Raw genomic sequence first — 12,332 nt, 5'->3', positions numbered from 1 at the left:
TCACCATGTAAATAGCATGAGATCCTGGGAAACTAGGGATAAAAATAGGGTGGGGGCTATGATTTAACTCAGATCACCTAAGCCAACCCTGAAACACCCTCCTGACACAGCCAGGAAGGGTCCAGGGCTCACTCAGACACCCCTCCCTCCTCCAGCATTTCTGTACACTTGCTAGCACTCTTTTCCCACTGTTGACGTTCCCACTACCCCGGGGCCCCACCCCACTGCAGGACGGGCACAAGCTGTGCTCAAACACGCCTGACGACCAGTGACCCAGTGGCCTTGTTGTCGCCTGGGGCGCCTGTGTGTGTGCCCTGCAGAACACTGCGGTCAGTCAGCCAGCCGCCACCGAGCAGCAACATTTGGGTCCTGAGCCACAGGGAGTCACGTGCGCTCCTTCATGAGCCCGGGGCTTCGGGCCGGTCCAGCCGGCGGCCAGCAGGGGGCGCTGCCGGCTCAAAGACGGCGGCGGCCGCGCGGTACCTTTGGTGATCTCCCGGTTGTCGCTGAGGCCCCCGCACAGGGAGATGGCGATGGACGGCAGGTCCCTCAGGCCGTCCGACGTGCTCTCCACGCCGCTGTCGACGCCAGAGCTGCCCACGGACTGAGGGGACTGGTTGGCGGAGCGGGCTCCGTTGTCGCTGGCGGGTTTCGTGAGCCCAGAAGGGTCTCCGCTGGAAGGAGAGGAGAGGGAGGGGCTGTGAGGAGGACTTCCCGAGCCTGGCGGGTGGGAGATGTCTCACTCAGATGTCAGGTGACCCCGGCAGTGAGAGGGACAGAGATGTCATCCCAGCAGACCCTCACTAAGGCGCCACGGCAGGCACACGAGCTACATGAATGACCTTAGGAGGAAAAATAACCATTTTTAAACCCCTACGCCTCCCTGCGTTTTTCTCCCAAATGCACTGGAATTGAGGAATAGAGAGCATGCCCTCCCAAGAGGCCACCATCCTGTCACGCCCTTTGCGGAGCCAGGACTCCCCACAAATGATGGAAATCCCAGACCACAGGGCCCCCAAGGCCCCAGGGGACTTGCCCTGGGGAGAGGCAGGGCTGTGCATAGCTGATCTGGGATGAGGATCACTGACCGCTGCAACATCACCTTGGTGTACCTGGGGAGATGGCCTCGGACCTGTGTCCCCGGCTCAAAAGCCATCCCAGGAGGGGGGGACAGCCATGCCCTCACGTCTACACAGGGTCCATGCTTTGACCGGTTGCTCCTCACGGTAAAACATGGAACTCCTGCAGCTTTTTCTCACTCACTTTCTAATCAAATATAAGGAAAAAGCGGCTCCCAGGTTAACATATACAAAACATAGGAAGCATAAAAAGGGCTCTTACTTTTTGGGGAAATACAGGGCAGCGACTTCGGGATCCATGTCTGTGAGGTCATCTAAGTAGACGCCGTCAGCCCCCAGGTGTCGGCTTCGTTTGTCTGAAAAGGCACACGGGTCAGGTCAGAGCACCGTTCTTCAGATGCAACCTCACAGACTTCCGAGCCTCTCTAGAAAGAGCACTTGAGCACCGTGCGCAGATCTGCTCAGAAGGGTCCACTGAGTGAGTCGGGTAGCTTCAGTGAGCCTCAGCTCCCCAGCTGGGAGGGGCCTGAGAGGTACTAAGCACTCAGCACACTGACACAGTGATGGGTATTTTTATTATTATCAGTATTGGTTTTGTTATTATTATCACTAAACAGCAAAGCTTTCACTGAGCACTTCCCCATCAGTACTCTGAAGCCTCCTATATGGTACATTGTTGGCCCCTGGCACCAAGACTGCACCCTTCCAGTTTACTGTGGCCAAAGAATTACATCATCGGTTCATACAGACTAGAACCACCGCGCACAAAGCCACGCAGCTAACAGATGAGGCTTCATGTCATTGGTCTGGACAGGCAGCCAGGTGGGCATTTGACTACATGTATGGAGCCCCCACCATGCGCCAACCACTATACGAAACACCAGGGAAACAGGTAAAAAGACAGAAATATTCTTGACCTCACAGAGCACGTATGTTCTAGTACGGAAGTCAGGCAAAAAAACAAAACAAGTAATCACTTGAAACAGTGATACACGGTATGCAGAAATTAACACAGGGCAATGCACTAGAGGGAAACCAGGGGCAAGGAAAGCGGGGTGCAGACTAGCTTCATCATCAGTGTCTGGTGCAGTCCCAGCGTGGGGGACCCCAGCATCCCTGACCTGTCCAGTGGAGGGCTGTGGGGGTGGATCACTGCACCATCCCTGAGGCCTCCTTCAGGTCAGATTTTCTATAACTCAATTCTGAGAAAACACACATCCAGCAAAAGGGCAAGGGACTGAACAAGAGAGATGTCCTGTCTCCCCTCTGAAGAATCTTGAACTTTGGCTGGGGGAAGAGGCTGTGGTGGGCAGAGCCCCCAGTGCACAGGAAGGCACTGGGAAGTGTCGGCTTTCTCACCCTTTTTCCTGGAAGGCGAATCCGTCTTGCTCGCAGCTACTGGGGCAGTGTGGGCAGAAGGGGCTTTGGGCTCCTCGATCGTGGGTAAAGGGGGTGCTGCTGCTCCCAAAGCCTCAATGTCGTCTTCGTTCACAAACTGTATCTCTGTCTGTGGCTTGTTCTGCTCCAGCAGTGGCTGCACCGGAGACGCCCTGACCAGTGTTGGTGACTGGTCACTAAACGCATCTGAAGATTCACTGTGGATGGCTTGGAAGTGCATTTTATCACAGATTTTCCTGCTGTTCAATGGGCTGGACTCTTTCATCTTGTGTGGTGAGGACTGGATCAAAGGGGCAGGGAGGGAGACAGAGAGAGAGGTCAGCGAAGAGTCGAGTCAACCAAAGGGCCCTGGGCAGGCACAACTGTAAAGGACACAGTGAAGCCTTGGCGGGTGGGAGTGGGTGGCGTACCTGGTGACTCCCACACTTGCTGAAAAGTCTGGAAACCAAGGATAGTATTTCCAAAGCAAATGAACTTTCATATAAAACATTAACTGCCAAATGGGAGTGAGTGAGTGAGGGAGTGAGGGAGTGAGTGAATGAGACCACCAATCTAACACGAATGTCCAGCAGGAGAAAGGGGAATGTATTCACACCACAGGGCGATCAAGGTGCTGAAAGTGAATTACGACACACGGTAACAGGACGAGCCTTGCAAAACTAAGCTCTGCTATTAAAGCCAAGATTGGGTTTATCATTACTGGGGGGGAGGCGTCAGAACAGGAATTGCAAAGGGTCAGGGGGCTTCCAAGTTCTGATTTAGTCCTGGTCTGGATGCAGGTCACGTGGACACATTCACCTGTGTGAAGTGTGTAAAGTGAAGATGTTTCAATCTTGGCACTCAGGATCTGGGTGTTTCTCTGCCTGTGTGTTACAGTTCAATGAAGTCCACCCCCAAAACGTGAGTGAACAAGGGCAGACTTGGTGGCTGGTTCCCATGAGTGGGAAAAGGGCATTTCTGACGTTAACTCTCCAAGGAATTGCCAGTTATGGAAAAGATTTATCCAAACAGAAATCAAAACGCAGCTTGTGGGCTGGAAAGCGGGGAGCGAGTATGCATTTCTGCATCTGATCCTACAGCTTTGAGCACAGAAGAAAACAATGCAATAGTGGATCTGTGGCCGGAACTGTTTTGCCAAAGTGATGGGTTTGCACATTTGTGCCATTTCTCCAGCAACAGATGACATGCATTTGTAAAGATGGCTGGCTGGGTCAGCACGACCGCTTATAGGCAGGGAAATCAGCATTTTCCATGAAAGCTAAATATAACCTAGAAAGGGAATGAACCCACAGCTTCAGCCTCAACAGACCTACTCTCCAAAGAGCTGTCTCTTTATCACAGAAATGCTTTCAGTCTTCACTTACTCACTCATTTATTTATTCACATCACAAAGATTTACTGGGGATACAAGAGGTGGTATCATCTTCTAAGGGTGTTACAGTATTTACAAATACCCAGCTTGAAATACCATAATATAGTTTGAGATTCTTATAAGAAATTGGAATATGAAATAAAATTTCTTGAAAGAAAAGATTGTGACTATTTCATGTCTTCAGAAACTACCTTTGATGGATGGCAGAAATGAGGAAGGAAAAAAAAAAAAAAAAACCTACCTTTGTGGCTTGGGGCAGTTCTCCCCAGAGCCAGAGCATTTCTAGATTATTCTTCTGAATTGTCCTATCCGCAGATTTGCTGACCAGTTCTGAGTCACTTTTAGGTGTTGAGGGTCGGGAAACTGAAGGACTTAAGGAAACACAAATGGAAGATTAAAGTGGGAAGAGAAACTTTGGAAATGTTTTTGTGCCCAGCATTCTCAGAGAACCTAGAAAATGGCCCCAACACACCACTGCCTTGTGACCACAGCTTTGTGACTATCCCCTCTGTGGCCACCAGGAGTGGACAGAACACGCACCCGGGAGAAGGCACTCCCCATTTGAGTAACCTTGTCCCAACCTGCTGCCCAATTCCAAGTAAAGATAAGAAGTAGCATTTAAAGGGGGGGAATGGAAAAAAAGAGATGAAATGGAAAAGGGAAGAAAAACATTTGCTGCCATCTTTGCAGGCCTCTCTCTGACCTCAAGGCTCCTGGCAAGCCCAATTTTCAAACCAAACTCCTCAACTCTCACGCAGCTGCAAATAGGTCCAGGCCATCTCGGACATGCACCCATCACATCCTATATTGAAGATATTTATACATCTGCACCGGCTTTGAAAACAAGAAAGTGGATCATGTGTCAACTTTACCACAAATGCTGGATGCCACCAGTAACTCACTAACGTGCAGGGCTCTCTGAGCTGAGATTCTGCAAAATATTTTATCTTCAAGAACTACTTCCCAGATTCCTATTTGCTAAAACTCTTCCTACAACAACACAGCATGAGGCTTAATTCTCAAACGAGCTTTTAAGTGGTTGTGACTTGCATTCGGGTCTCCACGTTTTCTATATTTTTCTCTCCTGAGACCCGAGCTGTCTTACTTCTCTCCAACCACAGAAACCATCGATTTAGGTACAAAATTCTTGGAGCCTTCTAAACAACATATGGATGAGAAAAAAAGACCCACTTGAATATTTGAGTCTTTGATCTCCTATACCCTTTCCTTTCAGACAACAGTTTTAATGACATGAGAAAGCAAGCCCTGCAATTCTCCTTTTCCACCTTCTCTCACACCTCACATGGGCTCTCTCAAGCACCTCACATCATGTGCTTGGTCTCACGTATCTGCCTGAGTCAGACATCAGCTCCGAGGGGACAGAACTTGCCTGTTGGAACAAGGTGAGCTCGTAGATGAACCACAGCTTGTCTCAGACAGATGGGGACCCTTAATGGCTAAACTGACGCTGGCTGTCTTTAGTCCAGCCTTTCAGACAAATAGATTCAATGCTCCTCTGCATCATTTCACACTGAAGTAGACACGGGCTGGTCCCTCCTCCCTTGGCATCCGCACCCTCCATCCATGGAAAGGCATGTGGCAGCCTTCAGGCTTGATGTGGCCAGTCTGCCACATTGAGGCAGGAGGAGCCTGAGATCGAATACTGTGGTGTGTAACCAAGGGGACACCTCTACACACACACACACACAGTATGCCCTTCAGAAAGCTAACCCCTGAGAAGGAACTCTGGGCCCTCCAGACATCTGAGAGAGAAAGTGTTTATCACCTCCTTGCTCTTGCTTCCTCCAGTTTCCTAATTCTGCTTTACTCCTGAAGGTCAAGCCTCTTCTGGCACCGAGGTGTCCAGAATTACATGTTTAGGACCATGAAATGTGCAAAGAGAGCATTGCGGCCTCCAGCAAGGGGGCCTTGTGCCGACAGTTCTGACCTGGATGATTCTCCAGAGGCATCAAGGGGGAAACCCATCGTAACGGGCTTCCTGCCCTCATCAGCGCAGCACCCAAACCTCAAACTGTTTGCTTAAAAGGAACATATTTTTTTATTTTGCCATAACAATTCTCTGGAACAGTATCCACTGCACTAAAGTAAAGCCCTCTAGACTGAGCCTGCTCTAGAGCCAAGTGTCAGCAAACTTCCTCTACAAGAGGCCAGACAGCAAGTACTCCACGCTCTGGGGGTTATGTGGTCTTTGCGGCAACAACTTGAGCCTGCCCTTGTGGTGGAAATGCAGCCACAAACAGTATGTGGACAAACTGGCTGTGCCCCATAAAACTTTACAGAAACAGAGGGTGGGCCAGACTGGGGCCACGGGCTGTAGTTTATGGATCCCTGCTCTAGGAGAATGTAAACACTGAACACAGGCCTCCATCATCCTGCCCAAATCCAGAATCCTTAACATCTGATCCTGTGATGAAAGCTACAAGCCATCGAGATGCTGAGGTGGGCAAATTCAGATTCACAAAGGACCGAGCCCTGTGTGATCCATACGCCAGGCGCACAACCCCTCAGTCACATGCTCCCAGCCACACCAGCCCCACAGAAGGATGCTGCACCCAAATACACACACACCATCTGTGCTGAGTGTTGAGGGAATTCAGACAGATGGGACATAACCGAGGGAAGAGACTCCTGACACTTGAGTGTGACTGATGAGAAAGAGGATTCCAAAATTGCCCATTATCAAATATGAGACTTTCAAGATCAAAGGTTGTTCAAAAAAGTAAGCTTCAAGGTCACACTGACCGATCTGTATCAATAATGCATTTATTAGCCATAATCGCTATTGGCATTTTTTGCTGAAATCCCATTTAGGCACATCAGTTATATAACCGCTCACAACTTAGCTGACCTCATTTTAAAATGGCCTTTGTTCTGCACCCATAACCTGGGAGGGAAGTATTAAATATATCCCGAGACTTGGTTCTTCAAAAAGAAAAACAGTTTCCCAGGCAGAAGTTAATCACAGCTTCACTGCTTAAGTTTTTTACAAAGGAGGCAGGTCAAAGTGTGGGCAATTCCAAGGGAATGGAGGCAGGAACCTATGGCTTCTGCATCAAATGAAAACTCATCTAGGATTCTGAACCTTCTGGTCCATCCTACACTAACCTAGGATTCTGAACCTTCTGGTCCATCCTATGCTAACCTAGGCATTCTGAACCTTCTGGTCCATCCTATGCTACTCTCCAAAATTCTATTCTACAAATACTGTGGACACATCTGATCATATTACTCAGAAAGTCTATAAGCTCTTTACTGAGTTACAATAACTCTCCTTATGCTTAAATGATGGGACTTCCCTAGTGGCTCAGATGGTTAAAAAAAAAATCTGCCTAAAATGAAGGAGACCTGGGTTCAATCCCTGGATTGGGAAGATCCCCCTCAAGAAGGGATGGCAACCCACTGCAGTATTCTTGCCTGGAGAGCTACAGTCCATGGGGTCACAGTTGGACATGACTGGGTGACTAAATGGGCAGGCAGACATGCTTAAGTGATACCTGAAAAAAGTTTTGTAAACTTATCTGTTGAACAACCGCAGACACAAAGATCATATTCCCAATTTTCAATTCCTTATTCTATTTTTCAAAGCACATCACAAAATTAGAAAGGACTCGAACCCTAATTTCCAGAGTCAAACTTAGTACTTTTAAAAAATATAACCATCTACAAGTGCTTAAAATGAAAGGAAAAGAAATAATCTATACGTATTTTCTTCATAAGTAATTTGGTTAGTGGATAAATAAATTGGTAAGGATTAGATCAAAATTTTCACTTCCAAGAATCTATACAGATTCTCCACATAAGTAATTTGGTTAATGGCAAAACTTACTTATTTATAAGAGTTAAAGTTTTTATTATAAAGACATCCACAGCGGGAAAATAACCCCTCTACCTTTCCGAAGCGTGGAAGTGGGAAGACTGTGGAGGGCAAGAGCTAGAAAGACCGCCCTCGGCCGCAACCGCCAGATGAGGGGGGGGCCTCCTGCAATCTACCAGGCTACAGCATACCACGTGATCCACATTAAAAGAAAGAGAAATCAGAGGTCAATTCAGTGAAATAAAATTTCTTATCAGTTATTTGACTGCTCTCACAACTATAAGAAGGTGAAGGTACTTGGGCAGCTGACAATGGCAGGGGACCACATGTTGAAATCACAGAGAAATCAACACAGTCTTCTTAACCATGAAACCAGAAAACCGCCAAGACGCCTGTTTCACTTTGTTTCATCCGCAGGCCCATAATGAATTGCTTTTCTTGGGTCAGAGTTCAGTGCCTAATCAAATGACATACTCCAAAATGTTTGGTAATCTGGGCTGGCAATTGTCTCTTAAAGAAAATACATAAACCCAAGTATAGATACGTGTCTATTTATTCTAATTTGTAATTTCATTTAACCGTGGTCAGATCACCTCACCCGACATGGTTATTATTCTGGACTCACAGAGCAAAACAGAGGAGACAGAGAAACGTATTCAGGATTGTGTTTAAAGGATTTGCTTTAAATGCTTAAACTTAATGTAGAATGTTTGAACAGAGTTTTCTACCTATTAGTGACTTCTAAATATTCCACATAATTTTCTTCCTAAAGTACTATGTACTTATGTACTTCCCTCCTTAGGATTATAACTCCACAGACCGTGGGAGAGAATGTATGAGGTTCTAGAACCTATATAGGTTCTATACCTATACAGTCCAGTAAGACAGCCACAGGTTGCATGGGGCTGTGAGCATTTGATGTGTGACTGGTTCAAACTGAGAGGGTCTGTACATGATGAGATACACAACTTCAAAGGCTTGTGAAAATGAGAATGTGAAACAGTTCCACAGTGTTTTACCAAACGATGACTTGAAAAAAAATATCTGATTACTTGAAAATAATTTTTAATAAATACATCATAAATCATCAAAATTCATTTTATCAGTTTCTTTTCACTTTTTAAGGGTGGTTACTAGAAAATTTTAAATTACATATGTATCTAGCATTATGTTTCTACCAGACAGGGCTGGCCTGAGGACGGACAGACCCCTGGGAGGGGACTCCACAGGCCTCCAGTCCCACCCTGGCTGATGTCCACTCACTATCATGTGATGCGTCTGTTTCTCTCCAACCTCAACTTCGACGCACAGCGATGACCATGTAGTCTCATTAATGAGATCACTCCAGTCAAACTGGAACTGGGAGACGTGTATACTTCAGGGGGGAAGCCCTGAAGCATGTTCCAGGATGTGGGGGCTCTGACACCAGAAGCAACCCTGACACGTTAGGAGCACGTGTAACCCGAGCAGGTCACTGTCACCTAGACCAGTGCTGTCCGTCTCTTCTGCATTCTCGCCAGACCCCTGAGACCTTTCCTTTCCTAAGAGCCCTCCCTCCACCATGAAACTGCAATGCCCTGAATATACTCCACGTCTGCTTATGTTACTATGCCCCTTTGGAGGTCATATGGCTATTGTAATATCTAAGATTTTTTTTGCCACCCAAGAATCAATTTTTGTCCCGACGGGGGTGATAATCATCCCCACATGCTTGAGATCTGTCCCCTACCCAGTCCTTCTGGAAACTGCTCAGAAGGGCTCACATGTCCTCACAGGCTTCACAGCCTGAAATGTTTTAGAGTCTTCTCTGCACACTGAGCAGCTGTGGTTCTTCAACCTCATCCTGGAAGTCTATGGCCCCTGAGAGTCCATTTCGGGGAAACCAAAATCACTGAGGGCAGCGGGGGAAGACAGCATCATTCCCACAGCCCCAGATGACCTCAGGGCCCCTGACGCAGCTGCCCTGCTCCTGAAATCTCACTTTAGGGATCAGTATCCAAAAGAAGGCTGTCACTGTTTTCTCCCCCTGACAATAAGCTTTATGTAACTTAACACGTGGTTTCCCTTTCATATCTGCGGTTTGATTTTGCTACTAGATAGAAGTTTATGATCTGCCCATGTTCCGTGTTTAATCCTGATCTATACCTTCTAGCATAAGCTGAATTTGGGGGAGTTCTAATTCTATTCATTTTCTTACGTAGACTTCACTGTGAAGCATGCCTCCTGTGACTGACTCGGAATCCTCTGGACCAGGACAGGGAAACACACATGGACACACACCAGACACTCACCTGGCATTGGGTGACCACTCTCTGTCGGAATTAGGGTAAGAGGCTGACTGAGGGTAAGTCATGACAGGGGAATGGCTCTCCTTAGGGACATCTTCTTGGAATGGAGGTATATCATCAGGAAGAGTTCTGGAAAAAGAGAAACAAAAAACAAAAAACATCAAAGTCAAAGAGATTTTACTGATAGATACATAATAAAGGCAAGTTTCCATTTCTCCTTATCTCTAATGCTTTGTAGATCAACATGATCTCCTGGTATAACCCCAGGCATATTCTGGGCAGTAGAAATGAAAAAAGTTACTCAGAGAAATGTTTCATATGTTCACGCTTTGGCTGAATTATAACCGGAAAACGATTGTTTAAGAACTTGGACTTAGACAGGGGCCTGATGACCACACTGCTTGTTATCGTTAGTTACACTATGTGTGCATGCGTGCTGTCACTCAGTCATATCCAGCTCTTTGCGACCCCATGAACTGCAGCCCTCCAGGCTCTTCTATCCATAGGATTCTCCAGACAAGAATACTGGAGTGGGTTGCCATTTCCTCCTCCAGAGGATCTTCCCACCCCAGGGATCAAACTCGCATCTTCTGCATTGCCAGGAGGATTCTTTACCACTGTCCACCAGGGAAGCCCAGTTACACTGTAGGTCCTACAGATTTATCTTTCATACTTCATCTCGCAAAAGCCTGAGAGGTGGATGGCACCCAAAACTGGTCCCAGAGGTTATAAAACTCTTGCCATGCACGACTGAGCTACCAAATCCCTGAATGGCCAAACGGACATAATGTTTCGTCCAGCACAATAAATAAATGACACAGCCAATTGTGTCTTATACTTGCAAAATGGCTGCAAATCTACCTCCTTTCAGGCACAGCATGCTTTAATAAGAAATACGACTCACTATTTTACCCATGCAGAGGCCACCTGTCTCTGCTTTTGATGTGACCTCAAACATCTGACACTAAACTCTGCAATTAAAAGCCATGCAGGGCAGGTGACTGTAATAAGCCTGACCACCCTCCCATAAAGAAGACTGAGAGCCAAAGAAGCGATGCTTTCGAACTGCAGTGCTGGAAAAGACTCTTCAGAGGCCCTTGGACAGCAAGGAGATCAAACCAGTCAATCCTAAGGGAAATCAGTCCTGAATATTCACTGGAAGAACTGATGTGGAACCTGAAGCTCCAATACTTTGGCCACCTGATGCAAAGGGCTGACTCACTGGAAAAGACCTTGATGCTGGGAAAGACTGAAGGCAGGAGGAGAAGGGGACAACAGAGGATGAGATGGTTGGATGGCATCACTGACTAAACGGACATGAGTTTGAGCAAACTCTGGGAGATACTGAAGGACTGGGAAGCCTGGCATACTGTAGTCCACAGGGTCGCAAAGAGTCGGAGACAACTGAGCTACTCAACAACAACCACCATCCGCTTCTGAGCCCACAGCAAAGCAGAGGCCGCAGTCAGGTAAAGCAACATTGCCCACAGGCCTTTACGTGTTAGCTAGAAAAACAAAAATTCTAAATAACAAAGCGGGAGGTGAATTCTGTGTTTCTTCTTCCTCCTTTTGTTTTTTAACTGAAGTACAGTTAATTTACAATGTTGGGTCAGGTGCACATGTACACTAAAGTGATTCGGTTATCCATCCTTCCCTTCTTCTGCGTTAACAAGACACAGAAACAGGCATCATAAATTACAATGAATTGCATAAAAATCTGAATGAGTTTGGCGTTTAAAACTGGCACTGTTCACCAAAATAGTAATTCACAGAAATAGAATTTCACCACACTATTAAAAGCAAAGAAAAATAAAACACGTGTCCAACTCAACTTTGGGCCTCATGAAAACTGAAAAGGAAAAGTTTGCTTGTGGATAAACTGATCATGTTCTAGATTCATTTATGGCCCTCAGTCTATCACAAGTCAGCCCCCGGCTATCAATTGGTCCAACTGCTGGGCTCATAGTTGGTGCTCAAGTGAGAATAAGGAGGTTCTGAAACAACAGTTATGTGAATGAAGTGTTCACTTCCTGAGCTCCCGTTTCTTGGTTCTGATCTGGAAGGCTGGAGTTATCACCAAGGCTATTATCAATCCTGTCTCGGTTACAACGTCCATCCCATCTTCATGTGACTCTAGAATCGGGCCTGCAGGATTCCAAAATTCAGTCTTTAATGCATTAACAGAAAAATAAGAAATTCTGTGTGTGTGTGTTAGTGGGGGAAACATTTATAAAAATCTTTCTACTGTAAACCCACTCTTGGGCAAACATAAGAGAAGAAAACCATGATTCAAAATGATACCTGTCCCCCAGTGTTCACAGCAGCACTATTTACAACAGCTCCAACACTGAAGCAATCTA

The 12,332-nt window shown here is 46.7% G+C and overlaps 1 protein-coding gene across 6 annotated transcripts in view; it reads right to left on the bottom strand.

Moving 5' to 3' along the window:
* Window positions 1–12,332, bottom strand: part of LPIN1 (lipin 1) — a 70,464-nt gene that overhangs the window by 32,271 nt on the left and 25,861 nt on the right. For 3 of the 6 annotated variants that reach the window (XM_069580202.1, XM_069580203.1, XM_069580204.1), the window contains 6 exons: window positions 9,976–10,101; window positions 7,760–7,864; window positions 4,091–4,220; window positions 2,439–2,757; window positions 1,342–1,435; window positions 484–674 (listed from right to left, as the gene is read on the bottom strand). In XM_069580202.1, the coding sequence (XP_069436303.1) occupies window positions 484–674; window positions 1,342–1,435; window positions 2,439–2,757; window positions 4,091–4,220; window positions 7,760–7,864; window positions 9,976–10,101 (965 nt within the window). The remainder of the gene's footprint in view (window positions 1–483; window positions 675–1,341; window positions 1,436–2,438; window positions 2,758–4,090; window positions 4,221–7,759; window positions 7,865–9,975; window positions 10,102–12,332) is intronic. The other 3 variants (XM_069580205.1, XM_069580207.1, XM_069580206.1) reach the window with 1 other exon arrangement.

This window comes from Ovis canadensis, chromosome 3, assembly GCF_042477335.2.
Source record: "Ovis canadensis isolate MfBH-ARS-UI-01 breed Bighorn chromosome 3, ARS-UI_OviCan_v2, whole genome shotgun sequence".
In the NCBI taxonomy this organism is placed as follows: domain Eukaryota; kingdom Metazoa; phylum Chordata; class Mammalia; order Artiodactyla; family Bovidae; genus Ovis; species Ovis canadensis.
The sequence above is the reverse complement of the archived record's forward strand: the minus strand, read 5'-3'. Positions and strand labels throughout refer to the sequence as shown.